This window comes from Perca flavescens, chromosome 14, assembly GCF_004354835.1.
Source record: "Perca flavescens isolate YP-PL-M2 chromosome 14, PFLA_1.0, whole genome shotgun sequence".
In the NCBI taxonomy this organism is placed as follows: Eukaryota; Metazoa; Chordata; class Actinopteri; order Perciformes; family Percidae; genus Perca; species Perca flavescens.
This window is the reverse complement of record NC_041344.1, coordinates 1,754,548-1,773,950: the sequence shown is the minus strand read 5'-3', so window position 1 is coordinate 1,773,950 and position 19,403 is coordinate 1,754,548. Positions and strand designations below refer to the sequence as shown.

Sequence of the window (19,403 nt, the reverse complement as noted above, 5' to 3'; positions counted from 1 at the left end):
CTAATATATATACACACAATTACAGATTGCTAATCGTTCAGTGACCTCTATGGGTGATGCTAAATATGGCTTTTATCTGTGTAAATACCTGATGTTAGCAAAAGAAAGTATTGATAAATTATGTAGGAGCTAGCTTCATGCTGCGTTCCAGGCATCCCGTAACTCGTGTTTTCACGACCTTCTAGCAGGCAATCCTTGTAACTTACTCCCACGTGAACTGGTACCAGATGGTTGTACTCCCTGTTACAGTTTTTGACGTCACACACACTCATGAACAACAACGGCGCCCCCTGTTGATGCTGTACAGACGCTGGTGGTTAACGGTGAGAAATAGACATAAATAGGCAACGTAAAGTGATTCCGCACATTGTAATCAAAACAATACACATATGATTGTGTACTACTACAGGTTATGTTCATTAAATGAAACCCAAAATATGTCGGCGACTAGAAATCGCTAGTATCAGCTAGCAGCTAGCTAACATCAACGTTAGGTAGCCGCTAGCTAACCTCAACGTTAGGTAGCCGCTAGCTAATGTCAACGTTAGGTAGCCGCTAGCTAACTTTAACGCTAGAAGGGTTTGTCGTGACTTTGCCTGGAACGCTACCAAGTCGTGACTTGGAAGTCGTAATGTACGGGCTAAAAAAATTGTGTCTTGGAATGCAGCGTTGGTCTCCGTGCTTTTCTTTAGGCGCAGCTCGTTGTCGTTTAAATTGCGTCAAAAACATTGAAAAAAGCGGCGGGAAAAAAAAGCAACTACAAAGATGGCGGCGTTGGAGCTTAAGTCGCTGAGAATCTTTGACGAAATCTGATTGGTTGTTTGAACGTGACGCGACAGCTAAGGTGACGAGATGACGAGACGTCTGTACGACTGAGCTGATCTGGGTCAAACACACCAGTTACTGTGATGAAGATGATAATGATGATGATGATGATGATGATGATGATGATGGTCAACTCCCAGTCTAAACTGAAAGTAGCCCCCGTTTCCTGTCAGAGACACACTCAGAGTTTTTTTAGGATTTAATTCCCTGAATTTGAGCGGTTGGAATGTAACTAAGTACATTTACTCCACTACTTGTACCTTTAAGTACCAAATGTTGAGGTAAATGTACTTTACTTGAGTCGTTTTTCTTTTCGTGCCACTTTCTACGTCTACTCAGCTACATTTCAGAGAGAAATATTGGACTTTTTACTCCACTACATTCATCTGTTACAGCTTTAGTTACTAGTTACTTTAGTTACTCCGCTACATTCATCTGTTACAGCTTTAGTTACTAGTTACTTTAGTTACTCCGCTACATTCATCTGTTACAGCTTTAGTTACTAGTTACTTTAGTTACTCCGCTACATTCATCTGTTACAGCTTTAGTTACTAGTTACTTTAGTTACTCCGCTACATTCATCTGTTACAGCTTTAGTTACTAGTTACTTTAGTTACTCCGCTACATTCATCTGGTACAGCTTTAGTTACTAGTTACTTTAGTTACTCCGCTACATTCATCTGGTACAGCTTTAGTTACTAGTTACTTTAGTTACTCCGCTACATTCATCTGTTACAGCTTTAGTTACTAGTTACTTTAGTTACTCCGCTACATTCATCTGGTACAGCTTTAGTTACTAGTTACTTTAGTTACTCCGCTACATTCATCTGTTACAGCTTTAGTTACTAGTTACTTTAGTTACTCCGCTACATTCATCTGGTACAGCTTTAGTTAGTTTTTTTGTCTATTTTCTGAAGGTGTATTAGTACTTTTACTGAAGTAATACAGGATCTGAATACTTCTTCCACCGCTGCTGAATTCAGTCGATTAAATTCTTTTCAAATTTTTATCAAGACGCTTTGAGTGTCTGAACATTCAAAGAAAAACTACTTTTTTTTAGTTAGTTTAATTAGTTTGCCCTGACTTTATTTCCTGCCACTCAGGAACTCTGGGTAATGGAGTCCTTGAAGAGAACCTGAGTGAGCTTCTGACATCAGACGGCAACCAATCAGAGCCTCATGCTGATATTTTCTGTTCCCTCCTCCGTGAATCGCAATCACCCTGTTTTTTCTTCCGCTGTTTGTACTCTAAAAAATAAAAATAAAATAAATCTTACTGTTGATTTTATACTTTTTGTTCAGTCCTTCCAGAAAAATGCGTGATGAGTTTTTTTGTGATTGTTGCGGGGCAAAAATCCTTGGTTACGCGACACGTTTTCTTAAAAAAATGCGATGGAATATGCAGGATATTTATGCAATTTTATGCGATGAAATTGCTGGAACTTGCGAGAATTGCGAGAACTTGCCAAAATTGGAGGAACTTGAAAAAATTGCGGGAACTTGCAAAAATTGCGGGAACTTGCAAAAATTGCGATTTGATGAAAAAGCAAATGCAACAAAAATGCGGGGATTGTGAAATCATGCAAGCCCCGCATATTTTGCGCGGAAATCTGCAATTTATGCGGCAATTTATGCGGCAATTTATGCGGCGAAAGTTGGCATAAATATGCGGACTTTGGCTGATTTATGCGTTGAATTATGCGATCGCATAATCGCGATTTTCTGGAGGGACTGGTTGTTGTTGCTGTGTCTTTGCTTTGTTTACGCAGTTGTACGGCTTGTTGACGTGCCGATTTTATTATTATTATTATTGTTGTTATTACTACTGTTGCTATGGAGATCTTTTAAAGTGTCTTTGCTGTCGGCTTCCCGCATGATTTCCTCTGTGACTGTTTGTTATTAATGATTTTTAGGTTTTCTGTTTCCCTGTAATCAGCTTTCGTGTCTGTTTGTCTGTTTGTTTGTTTTTGCACTTTATTGTTATTATTTTTTTTTATTAAATATTGAAGACAGTTTGTCCAAAAACGTTTAACTTTTGGGTTTGGAACAGCGTGTTCTCATGATGTCGTATTAAAACACTTCTGCCCAACTATTCGTTTATGATGTTCTACAGACATAGGGCTACCGCCAGCAGGGTCATGTGATGGTACACACACACACACACACACATAGACACACACAGTAACACTCACACGGACACACACATATACAGAGACACACACACAGTAACACACAGACACACGTATACAGAGACACACACACAGAGAGTAACACACACAGTAACACACAGACACACGTATACAGAGACACACACACACAGAGAGTAACACACACACAGTAACAGACACGCACATATACAGAGACACACACACACACACACACACACACAGTAACACACACAGACATAGACATACACACACACACACAGATACAGTAACACATAGACACACACACAGTAACACAGACAGACACACACATAGTAACACATAGACACACGCGCACACACAGTAACACACACACGGATACAGTAACACAGACACACACAGTAACACAGACACACACACAGTAACACACATAAACACACACACACACACACAGTAACACATAGACACAAGCACACACTGTAACACAGACACACACACAGTAACACACAAACAGTAACTCAGACACACATACACAGTAACACATGGACACACACACACAGTATGACATAGACACAAACACACACAGTAATACAGACACGCACGCACACACACACACACACACACACAAACAGTAACTCAGACACACAAACACACACAGTAACACATAGACACACACACACACAAACAGTAACTCAGACACACATACACAGTAACACCTAGACGAAAGCACACACTGTAACACAGACACACACACAGTAACACACACAAACAGTAACTCAGACACACATACACAGTAACACATGGACGCACACACACAGTATGACATAGACACAAACACACACAGTAATACAGACACACGCACGCACACACACACACACACACACACACACACACACAAACAGTAACTCAGACACACAAACACACACAGTAACACATAGACACACACACACACAAACAGTAACTCAGACACACATACACAGTAACACATAGAGACACACAGACACACACAAACAGAAACCTAGACACACATACACAGTAACACATGGACACACACACACACACAGTATGACATAGACACAAACACACACCGTAATACAGACAAACACACACACACACCGTAACACATAGACACACGCACGCACACACACACACAAACAGTAACTGAGACACACAAACACACACAGTAACACATAGAGACACAAACACACACACAGTAACACACAGACACACACAAACAGTAACTCAGACACACATACACAGTAACACATGGACACACACACACACACAGTAACACATAGACACACAAACACACACACAGTAACACACAGACACACACAAACAGTAACTCAGACACACATACACAGTAACACATGGACACACACAGTATGACATAGACACAAACACACACCGTAATACAGACAAACACACACACACAGTAACATATAGAGACACAAACACACACACAGTAACACACAGTAGACACACACACAGTAGACACACGCACGCACACACACACACACAAACAGTAACTCAGACACACAAACACACACAGTAACACATAGACACACACACACACAGTAACATGTAGAGACACAAACACACACACAGTAACACACAGACACACACACACACAGTTTGACATAGACACAAACACACACCGTAATACAGACAAACACACACACACAGTAACACATAGACACACGCACGCACACACACAGACACACACACACACAAACAGTAACTCAGACACACAAACACACACAGTAACACATAGACACACAAACACACACAGTAACACACAGACATACACAAACAGTAACTCAGACACACATACACTGTAACACATAGACACACACACACACACATTTTGACATAGACACAAACACACACTGTAATACAGACAAACACACACACACAGTATGACATAGACACAAACACACACCGTAATACAGACAAACACACACACACACACCGTAACACATAGACACACGCACGCACACACACACATACACACAAACAGTAACTCAGACACACACATACACAGTAACTCAGACACACAAACACACACACAGTAACACACAGACACACACAAACAGTAACTCAGACACACATACACAGTAACACATGGACACACACACACACAGTTTGACATAGACACAAACACACACACACAGTAACACATAGACACACGCACACACACACACACACACACAAACACAGTAACACAGACACACAAACACACACACAGTAACACACAGACACACACAAACAGTAACTCAGACACACATACACAGTAACACATGGACACACACACACACACACACAGTAACACATAGACACACACACAACCACACACACACAAACAGTAACTCAGACACACAAACACACACAGTAACACATAGACACACAAACACACACACAGTAACTCAGACACACATACACAGTAACACATGGACACACACACACACAGTATGACATAGACACAAACACACACCGTAATACAGACAAACACACACACACAGTAACACATAGACACACGCACACACACACACACACAAACAGTAACTCAGACACACAAACACACACAGTAACACATAGACACACACACAGTAACACACAGACACACACAAACAGTAACTCAGACACACACACACAGTAACACATAGACACACACACACAACCACACACACACAAACAGTAACTCAGACACACAAACACACACAGTAACACATAGACACACAAACACACACACAGTAACACACAGACACACATACACAGTAACACATGGACACACACACACACAGTTTGACATAGACACAAACACACACCGTAATACAGACAAACACACACACACAGTAACACATAGACACACGCACGCACACACACACACACACACACACACAAACAGTAACTCAGACACACACATACACAGTAACACAGACACACAAACACACACAGTAACACATAGACACACAAACACACACACAGTAACACACAGACACACACAGACGGTAACTCAGACACACACACACATGCACAGTAACACACGTTTGGAAGCCCCAGTAATCAGTGAAATGCACCTTTAATACAGTAACACGCACACACACTAATACACACATACAGTAATACACACACAGACACAGTAACACACACACAAACACACACAGTAACACACACTCTCTCACAGACACACACACTAACACACACACACACAGTAACACATAGACACACACAATAATAGTCCATAGTAATATGGACCATTTTTTACGTGTCTGAAATAAAGCTAATAATAATAACACACACACAGTAACATATACACACAGAGACACACACACACACACACACACACACACACATACATAGACACACAGAGACATACACAGTAACTCTGTCACACACACACACTGTTACACAGAGACACACACACGACATCATGCTCAGCTGTGTCAGCTTCTTTTCATTCAGTTTTCTACTCTTCCTTCTTTCTTCCTTCCTTCCTTCTTTCCTTTCTTTCTTCCTTCCTTCCTTCCTTCCTTCCTTCCTTCCTTCCTTCCTTCTTTCCTTTCTTCCTTCCTTCTTTCCTTTCTTACCTCCTTATTTTCCATCTCTCTTTCATTTTATTTCATGTCCTTGCTCCCCCTTTGTTTATATTTTCTTTCTTTCATCCTCTCTTTCATATTCATCATTAAACCTGAAAGTCATTGTTCAGGTAAACAACCAGTGGAATATTTCGGTCCAACCGGAACCGGAACCAGAACCAGAGCCAGGACCAGAACCGGAACCAGCCGCTCCATCAAGTTAACCAGAGTCAAACCGGAACTGGTTCCCCCTTCAAAATAAAAGCTCTGTGAACATGTGTAAATAGTGATGTTAAAGAGAATTAAAATGCAATGTGTGTGTGTATGTGTGTGTATGTGTGTGTTTGTGTGTGTGTGTATGTTTGCATGTGTGTATGTGTGTGTGTGTGCATGCGTATGTTTATATGCGTTTGTGTGCGTGTGTGGGTGTGTGTATGTGTGTGTGTGTGCGCGCTTGTGGGTGTGTATGTGTGTGTGTGTGTGTGTGTGTGTGTGTGTGTTTTGTGTGTGTGTGTGTGCCTGTGTGCATGTGTATGTGTGTCTTTATGCGTGTGTTTATGTGTGTGTGTGTGTGTGCGTGCGTGTATGTGTGCATGCGTGTGTGTATGTGTGTGAATTAAAATGCTAAACATTTAAACAATTAAAGGACATTTGGTAAACCTACAGGCTGTCAAGGATTGTTTTCAATATTCTTAAATATTCTTACGTATTTGTTTACAGTTATATGGTGTAAACATGGACATAAAACCAATTTAATTTATTTTTAATTATTTTTTTATCTTTTTTTATTTAAATAAAATAATTATTTTTATGGATAGATTTTAATTTTTGTAATATATATCAAATATTTTGTTATTTTTTGATATAAAATCCATCTTATTTATAGAAATATTTAATTTTCAAAGATGAAATATTTTTTATTCATAGAAATATTTATTTCATGTTCCAATATGCATTTCATCAATTTTATTTTTAGAAATAAATTCCATTTTATTTCTATTGGTACAAACCACATTCAAATCCAAATTCATATTATTTTCCACTTTCCCCTTTTTTATGTCTTTAAAATCTTTTTATTTTATTTTTTAAATTGTTTTAGCTTCATTTTATTATATATTTCCTGCTGCTGCACTGATTGCCACGGACGAAACGTCCTTGTGTTCATACAATGACAATAAAGCAGCTTGACTCTTGAATATGCTTTTATTGTGAAAGCAGTTAACCGGACGTGTCGTCGTTTCGGACTGCGGTCGTCTTGACCGACGTTGCGTCACTGCTGCTTTAAAGCAAGCAGAGTCGAGCTGTTCCGAACTGGGCCAGGCCACAAAAACCCGAACCCAAAAAATGGCCCGCTTCAGAGCCTAAAGAAAGAAAAACCCGGACCAAAACCAAGGGCTGAAAGACCCGGACTTAACCCTGGATCAAAAGACGCGATTCAACCCGGAAACCCCCGGGAAGGAAAACGGGATTAAACCCCGAGTCTCGGGACATTTAACCCGGAGCGAAGACGCTTCACTGACTGGGTACGTCTCCCCTCTTCTGCGCATGTCCTTTATTTTCGTCTTAACTTTGCTACTTTTCTGTGTTTTTTTTAACTCGGCTGAGTTAGCCGTTAGCCAGCCGTTGGATAGCCGTTAGCCGCTGGTTGCTGGTTGCTTGTCTGGAGGTGGGGGGGCTGCGGGCCTGCTGCTGCTGCCCGGCTCTCCGCTTCCTTCCTCCGGCTTGTTTTCATCCGGAGGGAGCGGCTCTCCATTATGCAGCAGACTGTAAATAAACACTCACACAGGCGTACATTTTTAGGGGAGCCTCGGGGGCGATTCTAGGGCCAGAGCTTTAGGTTGCCTGGAACCTTTTAAAAAAAATTGTAGACTTGAATGTGGACGAAATTTTCCAAGTAAAAAAAGAATAAAAAATACATCACAATAAAAACAACTCTCTGAAAAGCAGCAAAAACTGGGGGGCAGCATCAAAATAAAAGACCAATGGCTGACGAGCACTATTAGCTAATAATGGGTCAGTGTGTGTGTGTATATGTATATGTGTGTATATATATATATATATATTGCTATAGCAATGATGACGCAGTGATTAGTGACGATTCTCTCCGACCAATCAGCAGCCTGCAGGTTCTCACGTTACCTTTTGGTGTCGCCTCAGCTCGCTGCGAACCTGGACGGAGGTTCCCAGACATCATTTTTTTTTAAACATTATTCTACTGTGCTAACGGTATATTTTAACATCATTTTTGGACATTTGGACTTTAGGTTTAACATTCAAAATATTGAAAAGTCAAAAAAAATTTTAGAAAATAATACTCTGGAAAAATAAGACAAGAGCGCGAAAAAACTTTGAAAAGAACCCTCGAAATGCGACCTAAATGTCAAAAAAATTGCCCAAAAAAATTAATTAAAAAACATCGGAATATAGCAACAAAAACATTGAAAACACAATTTTAAAGACATCCAAAAAACGCAACAAAAACCTCAGAAAAGCAGCAAAATAAAAGACCAATGGCTGACGAGCACATGATCTAATAATGGGATGGATGGATGGATGGATGGATGGATGGATAGATAGATATAGGACACCCCCTCATCTGTCGCTATAGCAATGATGACACAGTGATTAGTGACGATTCTCTCCGACCAATCAGCAGCCTTCAGGTTTTCACATCACCTTTTGGTGTCGCCTCAGCTCGCTGGGAACCTGGACGGAGGTGATACTACATAAAGTACCTGTTGGCAGGTACCAGGGACTGTTTATAACAACGGAAAACTAAAAACGGCGAGTAGAGTAGAGGCGAGGAAAAAAAGAAAAAACGCCATCGAGGGCCAGACATGTTTATTTTATTGATAGGCTTTCATTTAATTGAAAAAGTAAAATATATTTGACTGTATTATTGCACGTGTCATGTAGTCTCCTCACTCACAGTTTGGTCGACATAAAGTCCTGAAGAAGTCAGGAGAAAGTTCCTCAGCCGTTGTAGAAAAGAAGTGCCCAAAAACGTCGGAAAAAGTGACAAATGTTGGAAAAAGTGGCAAAAACGTCAGAAAAAATTACAAAACATTCGGCAAAAGTGTAGAAACTAGAGTTTATCGCGAAAAAAACTCAGAAAAATTGCCACAAAAAAAACTGTAAGAAGGCGACAAAAACTCCCCCCAAAAATTGCCAAACAAGCCTTGAAAAAGGCGACAACAGCTGACAGTCCAGCCCAGTTGTGATTATTAGGGAGTGGGGGGAGGGGAGGGTGATTATAAAACTGGGCCGAAGGTTGAAGTGCTCTGAACTCATCAGCTGTTTGTTTCTGTTGATCATCAGACGACCAATCAGCAGCTGGCAGGTCAAAGGTCAGACAAACAGACACACGTCAACACAGCTGGAAGAAGAAGAAATGCACAAATATGCCCCAAAAAAAGTTTAAAAAGGCAACAAACACGCAGAAAGAATTGCACAATAAAAGCGTAAAAAGGTTACAAAAATTCAGAAAAATCATAAGAAAAAAAACTTTGGGAAAAGTGCCAAAAAAAACAACCCAGAAAATATTGGTAAAAAACTATTTAAACTTTGGAAAAATTGCAAAAAAAGTATAAAAAGGCGCCAAAAAAAGGCAAAAAATACTGAAAAAGCAACAAACAGCCAAAAGATTGTCCAAAACAGTTTAAAAAGGCGACAAAAACATAAGCAAAACATAGGCAAAAATAAGTATAAAAAGGCGACATAAACTCCCAAATATTGCTAAAAAATAACCGTCAGAAAAGTGCCGAAAATTTTGGAAAAATAACCACTATTAAAACTTAAGAAAACGTGCACAAAAAAATAAAACTGCAGAAAAAGTGACCAAAAACATGTTCTTGGATTAGTTGTCTCAGTTTACTGAGGTAAACTATAAAATATTCACATTTAACACGCTGACATCGCACAACCTGTGTTATCATAACAATGACTCATCGATTTATCTTAATAATAGTTAATTAATTTAATGATTAATCTTTGCAGCTGTAAATAACGCGTCATCGCTTCTAACCTTCACCAAGCAAACTCTGTTCAAGTTTCTGAGTATTTAAAGAGATCCCAACTCCTCTTCCAGATGTCAGACAGATGTTTCAGAGTAGAAAGTACAAAGTTCCCCTCTGAGATGTGGATGAGTACAAGTATATAAACTAAAGTACAAGTACCTCCAGAATTATACTGAAGTACAGTAACAATATGAAGTAAAAGAGTAACATAAGTTATTGAATACATGTAGAAGTATAATGTTGCTAAAGTCTCAGTGGAGGAGGAGAGTAAAGTCAACCTCCACCCACGCTCACATCTGGAAAGAATCACACACACACTCACACTCACAGCTATACACACACACACACGCACACAGATACACACAGCTATACACACACACATGCACACAGATACACACAGCTATACACACACTCTCTCTCTGCTGTTGATGACATCATGCTCAGCTGTGTGTGATCAGATGAGGTCATCAGAAGGTAAACAGATTTATGTTTTTAAGGTTTTAATATTTTTCACAGTTGAGTTTCATTCACCTTCTTATATCCTCATCTGCTCCGCCACTTTCTCTGACAGCTTTAGTATATATATTATGAACATGATTTTAAGATAAGTATTTGTTTATTATTGATTTATTTACTGTAAACAAAAGAAAAATGTGTGAACCTAGAGTCAATATTAGGGTTGGGTATTGTTTGCTTTGGATACTGGTGCTAAAGCGATACTTTTAAAACGGTACCGGTGCCTTAAAGGTGCCTGAACCGATACTTTTTAAGAAAGTTAAAAAAAAAGAAGGGTACTAAATAACAGTTGGCGACATTAAAGAACGGCTTGTTTATTGCTAAAGGCCATATGCTCAAAATTAAATTTAATAATAATGTAATAACTCATAACAATAACTTATTTCAATAGTATATAGCTGTTGACCAACAAAAACAACCACCAGATGGGAAAAGGGCATTTAACAATAACTTTGAATGCACCACAAGGCTGTAGATTACCAGTTTCATTGAACGCGCCATCTGTTCAACGGCAGCTGCAGATTGTTAGGTCCCTGTGTTGGAATGCACAACAGTGAAATACAAACTTTACACTGTTTAGCGTTAGCTGTCAGCGTTGTAACCGTGTTTAATCCAGCTACTAGCTAACGGTAGGCTAACGTTAGCTGCTGTCGAGTGTAGTCTTAACTAGCGTCACGTGCAGCGATGTTTCTTTTGCCTGTAACGTCTGTTTCAGAGCATCAGAGAGAAGTGCAGTAGGGGTGGGAATCACCAGAGGCCTCGCGATACGATATCATCACAATACTTGCGTCACGATACGATATTATTGCGATTTCAAACATATTGCAATATTCTGCGATATATTGCAATTCATTACCTTTTTTCCAACTTCCAATTTTTCCCAATTTCAAATTATGTCCCCAAAAGGAAACTTTGTCAACATCTGTTTTATCTAAAAAGATAAATTTTTCTGTTTGTTCATCTCACTTCAATTTATATCGCTGCAAAATGGGATTGTCAAGCAGACAGACTGACCAACACATATATAATAAAAGATTGATACTTGGCGTCTTTGTATCGATACAGTATTGCCACAGAAAATATTGCGATACTATACTGTATTGATTTTTTTTCCCCCACCCCTAAAGCACAGGCATATCAGTGCCACCGAAATGAAGCACCGGAATCTGCGTTGGTATTCCTGCAGCAGCAGGATGTGTTACGAGGAAGTATGGCAAAGTGCGGAAAAGGGTCAAAATAGTAGCCTGTTAGGCAAATATTATATACAAAATAGTAGCCTGTTAGGCAAATATTATATACAAAATAGTAGCCTGTTAGGCAACTATTCTATACAAAATAGTAGCCTGTTAGGCAATTAATATATACAAAATAGTAGCCTGTTAGGCAACTATTATATACAAAATAGTAGCCTGTTAGGCAATTAATATATACAAAATAGTAGCCTGTTAGGCAAGTATTATATACAAAATAGTAGCCTGTTAGGCAATTAATATATACAAAATAGTAGCCTGTTAGGCAAATATTATATACAAAATAGTAGCCTGTTAGGCACGACGCAAAGCCGAGTGAATTGAAAATAAATGAATAAATGGCAGCATGCAATTTAAAAAAATTAATAAGTGTGTGTGTGTCTGTGTCTGTGTCTGTGTCTCTCTGTAGGTCTGCTCCTTGGACATGGCGGACGCCGAGGTCTCCCTGTCCCCGGCTCTACGTGCGCTCCACCTAAGCCCCGCCCACTCGCCCCCCCCACCCCCGCCTCCCCCCACGGTCGCCATGGCAACATCCTCCTCCTCCCCCACCACCTTCTCCTGCCCGTCCTCCCCCTCTAGCGCCTCCTCTTCCTCCTCTTCTTCTTCCTCCTCTTCTTCCTCTTGTTCAGAGAGTTCCTCCGACTGCCCCCCCCCACCACCACCACCCCCATCACCATCACCATCACCACCACCACCCGAGGCCGCTGCCCCCCCCACCCCCACCCCCTGGAGAGCAACCGTCGTCGCCGAGTGCCAGCCCACGAAGCTCCAGCCCCAGCGGCAGCATCGGCAGCATCGGCAGCATCGGCAGCAGTAGCAGCAGCGAGGGAGGGGGAGGAGGGGTGAGCGGCCGGGGGGGGGACCCGCGCGGCCCCAGCCCCCTGCTGGATGTCATCTCCGAGGACGCCATGGAGATGGATCTCGCTGTTGACCAAGGTACGAGAAAAGGTTGAATGGAACTGAGAGAAACTGTCAGAAAAACGTTGAGTAGAAGCCACAAAAAGACACACACACACAGACAGATACACACAGAGACACACACACACAGCCTGTCAGGCAGCTAGCAGATAGTGAGGAGATGTTTTTTTTACAGTGTGTTCAGGGGACAGGCAGCTAGCGGATAGTGAGGAGATGTTTTTTACAGTGTGTTCAGGGGATAGGCAGCTAGCAGATAGTGAGGAGATGTTTTTTACAGTGTGTTCAGGGGGCAGGCAGCTAGCAGATAGTGAGCAGATGTTTGCTGTATGTGACAAAAAATGTTGTAGCCTAAAAAACACGTCACATCACTTAGAGCACCTTTTAATATCTACTGTGTCTAAATGACATATAAACATATTTTCCTATTCTATGTTACCTAGAAACGCTGCCAACGCGCTTGCGTGTCGCGTGAAAAATAGGCGTCGGTCCTATTTCTAGCATGCACGCGTTTTCGGCTCGAGCCGCGGCCTGAGACGTGCGTCACGCAGGCAGCGTGTAAGCTCTAACCTGTTACTATGGGAACCGAAATATAAACGGACACGCCACGCGGTTGACACGCTCACGCCACGCTCACGCCACGCAGCCAGTGTGTAACCGGCCTTAACTAACGACCTAGTTAAGGCGGCAGGCTCGTCTTGTGCTACGTTTCCACGTGGCCGGCTATTTTCATAAACAGACATTTCAACCTCTCCGTTTTCAAAAATAACATCGTGCACAGCTGTCAGTTTTCAGAAAAGTGTTTGTTTACACGTACCTGTGTATATATATGCTGTCACTGCCGTCTAGAGCACGCCAGACCTGTAGGTGGCGTTGTAAACAAGAAGCTCAAGCCCACGTTAGCCAATCAGAATCCAGAAAATAGAAACCACAACAATCACTTCCTCTTTCTCTCTCTCAGCTGCCTAAACCTCCGTTTGTCTCAGTTTACGTGCAAACGAAGATCTCAAAATTCTCCGCCTACACCGGATAGGCGGCAAAACCACTTTGCGCCGGCCGTTCCATTGATTTCTTACGTGTGGGGGGGGCGCCCAACCAGCCGCTGTTCTGCCACTTGGATTTGCCGCTTTGCGCCGAGCTCCAAGTTCAAATTTTTTCATCTTTGACCTAGTTGCCGCCGAGCTTTCCAAAGCGCTACCAATGAGATAACAGCGTGTCGTTACCGAGCAACGGCGAATACTTTGTTGCCACCCTTGATGACGAATACCTGCGCTGCACTTTGCTCTCTGCACACCGCCCTGCCTGGCGGGCGGTGTGCAGAGAGCAAAGTGCTCATCATGTGTAGGCGGCTTCATGGTTACATTGTAACTCACTTGTTGTCAAACTTTTTTCAATAATGTTCCGCATTTGAACTGTGATTTTTAAGCCAAGTACCCCCTGACCACACACACACTCACTCACTCACACTCTCACACACACACACACACATATACATACATACACACACACACACATACACAGATCACACACACACACACACACACATCTCACACACACTCACACACACATCTCTCACACACACAAGCACACACACACGCTCTAATCTGTAAGGTTAATCCTTCAATGGTTGTGGTTGTGTTTTCCGTTTGCAGTGATCGACCCTGAAGTGGCCCTGAAGGCGTGCCAGGAAGTCCTTCTCCAGGTCCAGCTTCAGAACAGGGAGGGGCCTGACCAGCAACAACAACAACAAAAACAACAACAACAAGTAAATAACAACAACATGGACCTAACGGAGGGGGGTGCCAGTCCTCAGTGGGACGCCGGCTCCATCAGAGAAGAAGAAGAAGAAGAAGAGGAGGGAGAGAAACACGGCGCTGTGAGAGAGATATCCCAGTCTTCTTCTTCTGCTGCTGCTGCTGCTGCTGCGTCCAAACAGTCGTGGCTGCTGCGCCTGTTCGAGTCCAAGCTGTTTGACGTTTCCATGGCAATCGCCTACTTGTACAAGTCCAAGGAGCCTGGCGTGCAGGCCTACATCGGGAACCGGCTCTTCAGCTTCCCGGACAGTGAGGTGGACTTCTACCTGCCGCAGCTGCTCAACATGTACGTGCACATGGACACGGAGGTCGGGGACGCCATCAGCCCGTACCTGGTGAGTCCCGGCACGCCGCCGCACGCCGCCGCACACCAGCGTACACCAGCGTACACCAGCGCACACCAGCGCACTTTTTCTACGTTTTATGTTGTTTTTCTTGTCCCTTTTTCAAAGTTAGTGTCCCCTTTTTTGACAATTTGTTCAACGAATTTATTATCCCTTTTTGACCATTTTTTTTCTCCAATGTTTTTGTCCCTTTTTTAACTTTTTAAAAAAAAAAATGTTTTTGTCCCTTTTTTGACAAGTAGGTACGGGCTGTACCTGGTGAGTCCCAGCACGCCACCGCACGCTGAAAAAAAACGTTTGGTTAACAAGTAAAGTTTTACTGCGAGAAAGAAGGGTACGACTGAGTCTGAAATCTGAAAGAAGGAAAGGAAGGAAGGTAGGCAGGAAGGAAAGAAGGAAGAAAGGAAGGCAGGCAGGCAGGAAGGAAGGCAGGTAGGAAAGAAGGAAGGCAGGCAGGAAATAAGACCTTCTGTGTCGAAGAATAAACCTCTGCATAGGTGCGCCCGCTCTACCAACTGAGCTAACTGGCCACCGTTCAACATACTTTTGTGTGAATAAACAGCTGTAGTGTGGATATTTTCGGACGCACAAAGCTGTAATTTTCAACTATAAAAATGCATTTCCCTGCAGAAAATGTGTGTGAATGCTGAAAAGCTACATTGCTAAAGCTAAACATCACCCACTCTAAGTCATTCACTTAACTTAAACAGTGATAACCAACAAACCGTAAAAGATATCATGAAGCTAAATCATTCTCTAATAGCTGAAGGTTTTGCGAACAGTTTAAAGTTTGAATGTCGTCCGTAGGTAAAAGTATGTTAGAGGAGTAGCATTTCAAAGAAGAAGAATTTGGAGATTGCTCCATTGAATTTAATGTAAAATACACCCACTTTTTTCATTATTTATTCATTTAGTTACTTAACAGAAAAGCTATGAAGGAAAGCTGGGAAGCATATGATTGCTGTAATAGCCAACAAAGGCTTTTCTATTGATTTATTGAGAAGGGTATGAATAATTGGGACATGGCACTTTTTGTTCAAATGCAAATAAAAGATGATTAATAGTTTTTTTTCCACAATGATGCCTCTTGTACATCGTCTTATTATCTTTTGGGAGAAGCTTGTGTCATTTCCAGTCAAAAAAAGACTTGCTGGTTGAATAAAAGTAACTTTAAGTCAGAATTTGCCAGGGGTATGAATCATTTCGGGCTTGACTGTATATAAAAATAATGTGATATTGTGTAAATCACCAACCTTTTTGAAACCGAGAGCTACTTCATGGGTATTGAGTCATACGAAGGGCTACCAGTTTGATACACTCTTCTGACATAACAAATTTGCTCAGTTTGCCTTTAGTTATATATGATTATTAATGATTAATGATGCTCATCTATGTGTGCATCTATCTAGACACTGATCATGTTAATGATTTCTCACAATAATTATCAACAATGATTTAACAAGGTGGGAAACCGATAATCTCTATTCAATTTTAGAACAGGCCTGAGGGCTACTCATGTGGTCCTTGGGGGCTACCTGGTACCTGCACTAAAATACATATCATGAAGCTAAATCATTCTCTAATAACTGAAGGTTTTGCGAACAATTAAAATTCTGAATGTCGTCCGTAGGTAAAAGTATGTAAGAGGAGTAGCATTTCAAAGAAGAAGCCTGACAAGTATTTGGAGATTGCTCCATTTAATTTAATGTAAAATACACCCACTTTTTTCATGGTTTGTTTATTTAGTTACTTGTGCAACGTAAGAAAGCTTTTTTTTTTTTTTTTAAGTAATTTAACCAATGTGATGATCCACTTTTGAATGGACTGTGTCCTCTTTGATCAGGTGTGGAAAAATATTGGGTTAATGACAATGCATACATCATCATACATTTTTTTTTAAATGTACGTAGTGGCATTTTTTTTCTGCCTTTTCCTGTTCACAGTCCGTGATGGGAGTTCTCACTTTTGTGAATGAATGATGTCATTCAAGAGCTGGACCTAATTGGTCCTGATTAGTCAACCAAACTATTTAAGGCTATGGTTGAGGTGAATGTGTGAATTTACCTGATGAAGGTCTGAGACCCAAACGTTGTATTTTTCTTCTAAATAAATTACTGCTTGCGTAATGGTCAGTGTGCGGGATTTTCTTTTAAAATTGTTTATTTAGTTACTTAACAGAAAAGCAATGAATAATATATATAAAAATAATGTGATATTGTGTAAATTATGTGTGTTTGTGTGTCTCAGATCTACCGTTGCCGCGGCGGCATTGCCTTCTCCCTCCTGACGGCGTGGCTGTTGGGCGCGTACTCGTCCGACATGCACATCTCCACGCAGCGCCACTCCAGAGGGGCCAAGCTCCGCAAACTCATCCTGTCGGACGAGCTCAAACCTTCGTCTCCGCCGCCTGCGTCCATCTCCGGTGGCAGCCCGGCGTCCTCGCCGTCACACCGCCGGCGCTGCCACCGGAGACACAACAGCAGCAGCGTGGAGTCCTCACTGTCTCTCTGCGCGGCCGGGCCCGTCCCGGCGGAGGCAGAGGCGGACGTGTTCGTCTCACCGTCCCGCCGGACGCACCAGAGGTCCAAGTCAGACGCCACCACGGCGAGCGGCGGGCACAGCGCCGGCCTCCGGCGGACGGGAAGTAACCCCAAAGTGGAAGCTGTCCATGAGGAGGTGAGGACCGGACTTTGATTCTTTGTTACAATACAATTGAATGAGTGTTGTCGACTAGAATTTCTTCAATCGAGCACAGCCCTAACTGGTTCTCAAGCTTTTTTCAATAATGTTCCCCCTTTGAATAGTTTTTTATTTAAGCCATGTACCTCCTAATCTGCGCAAATAATTTTTGGTAGAAGAAAAAAGTCTTGGACCTGGAAAACATTTAAATGATGATGGAAAAAGGTGAAAAAGACGGTAGAAAGAAGGAAGGAAGGCACGAATAGGTCAAAAATAGTAATAAAAACTTAGAAAAAAAAACAGTAGAAAGAAGGAAGGCGACAAAAGTGACAAAAAATTCAAATAAGCGACAAACTTTGAAAAAAGAGACATAAACTTTGAAGAAAAAAAAGACAGTAGAAAAAAGTGACTAAGAAAGGCAAAACAAACGACAAAACCTTCAAAAAAAGGTGACAAACTTCAAAAAGTTTGCAAAAAGCAACAAACTTGGAGGAAAAAAAGCCAGTAGAAGTAACTACAGCCTTGTAACTGAAAAACATTTAGCAAAAATGTCCAGTACCCCCTGCAGTCCTCCAGAGTACCCCTAGGGGGGACATGTAGCCCCATTTGAGAAACACTGCCATAGACCAATCGTGTCCAAATCGAGGCACGCGGGCACAAACAAGACCCCGAGCAGAGTTAGATCTGGTCAACATATCAGTTTAGCTTCACAATAAACTTTGCCCCACCTACTGTAGATGGGCCCCAAACCAAACAGACGTTGGTGTAATTGTGCGTGACTTAAAGCAGAATTTGGCAGATTTGCTGACTTTCAAACTTTGCATATTCTGGCTGAGAAACAGGTTGTTGTGAGTCGGCTTTTTAAAAAATGTAATCGTTGTTTTGCCAAACTCTACGATGGCTAAGGAACTCTGTGGCGACTTTTTGGAAGCTCGTGTCGACCAAACTGTCAGCAGGCTACACGAGACGAGCAATAACACAAAGATTCAAAGATATGTTTGTTTATCAGTGAAATAAAAGCATGTCCATAAACTCTACACACACTTGCGCACACACACACACACACACACACACACACACACACACACACACACACACACACACACACACACACTCTTGGTGGGGGTTACCAGACTTGCGGTTATTGTGTTGTGTGAGGAGAGAGGCGGAGACTAAACCAGTTTGTGCATCTGGAAGACGACTGGAGAGGATTGTCTTTGTGAAGAAGAGAAAGAGGAGAACCCTAACCTACTTTCTGAGAGTGTGTGTGTGTGTGTGTGTGTGTGTGTGTGTGTGTGTGTGTGTGTGTGTGTGTGTGTGTGT

General features: G+C 41.7%; 1 protein-coding gene across 1 annotated transcript in view; it reads left to right on the top strand.

The window, feature by feature from the left end:
* Positions 1–13,057: 13,057 nt before the first annotated feature.
* The window catches only part of LOC114568470 (phosphatidylinositol 4-kinase, catalytic, beta), a 19,659-nt gene continuing 13,313 nt past the window's right edge, over positions 13,058–19,403 (top strand). Inside the window, exons 1-3 of the mRNA XM_028598082.1 lie at positions 13,058–13,264; positions 14,896–15,392; positions 17,649–18,077. Coding sequence (XP_028453883.1) covers positions 13,237–13,264; positions 14,896–15,392; positions 17,649–18,077 — 954 coding nt within the window. The 5' untranslated portion in view covers positions 13,058–13,236. The remainder of the gene's footprint in view (positions 13,265–14,895; positions 15,393–17,648; positions 18,078–19,403) is intronic.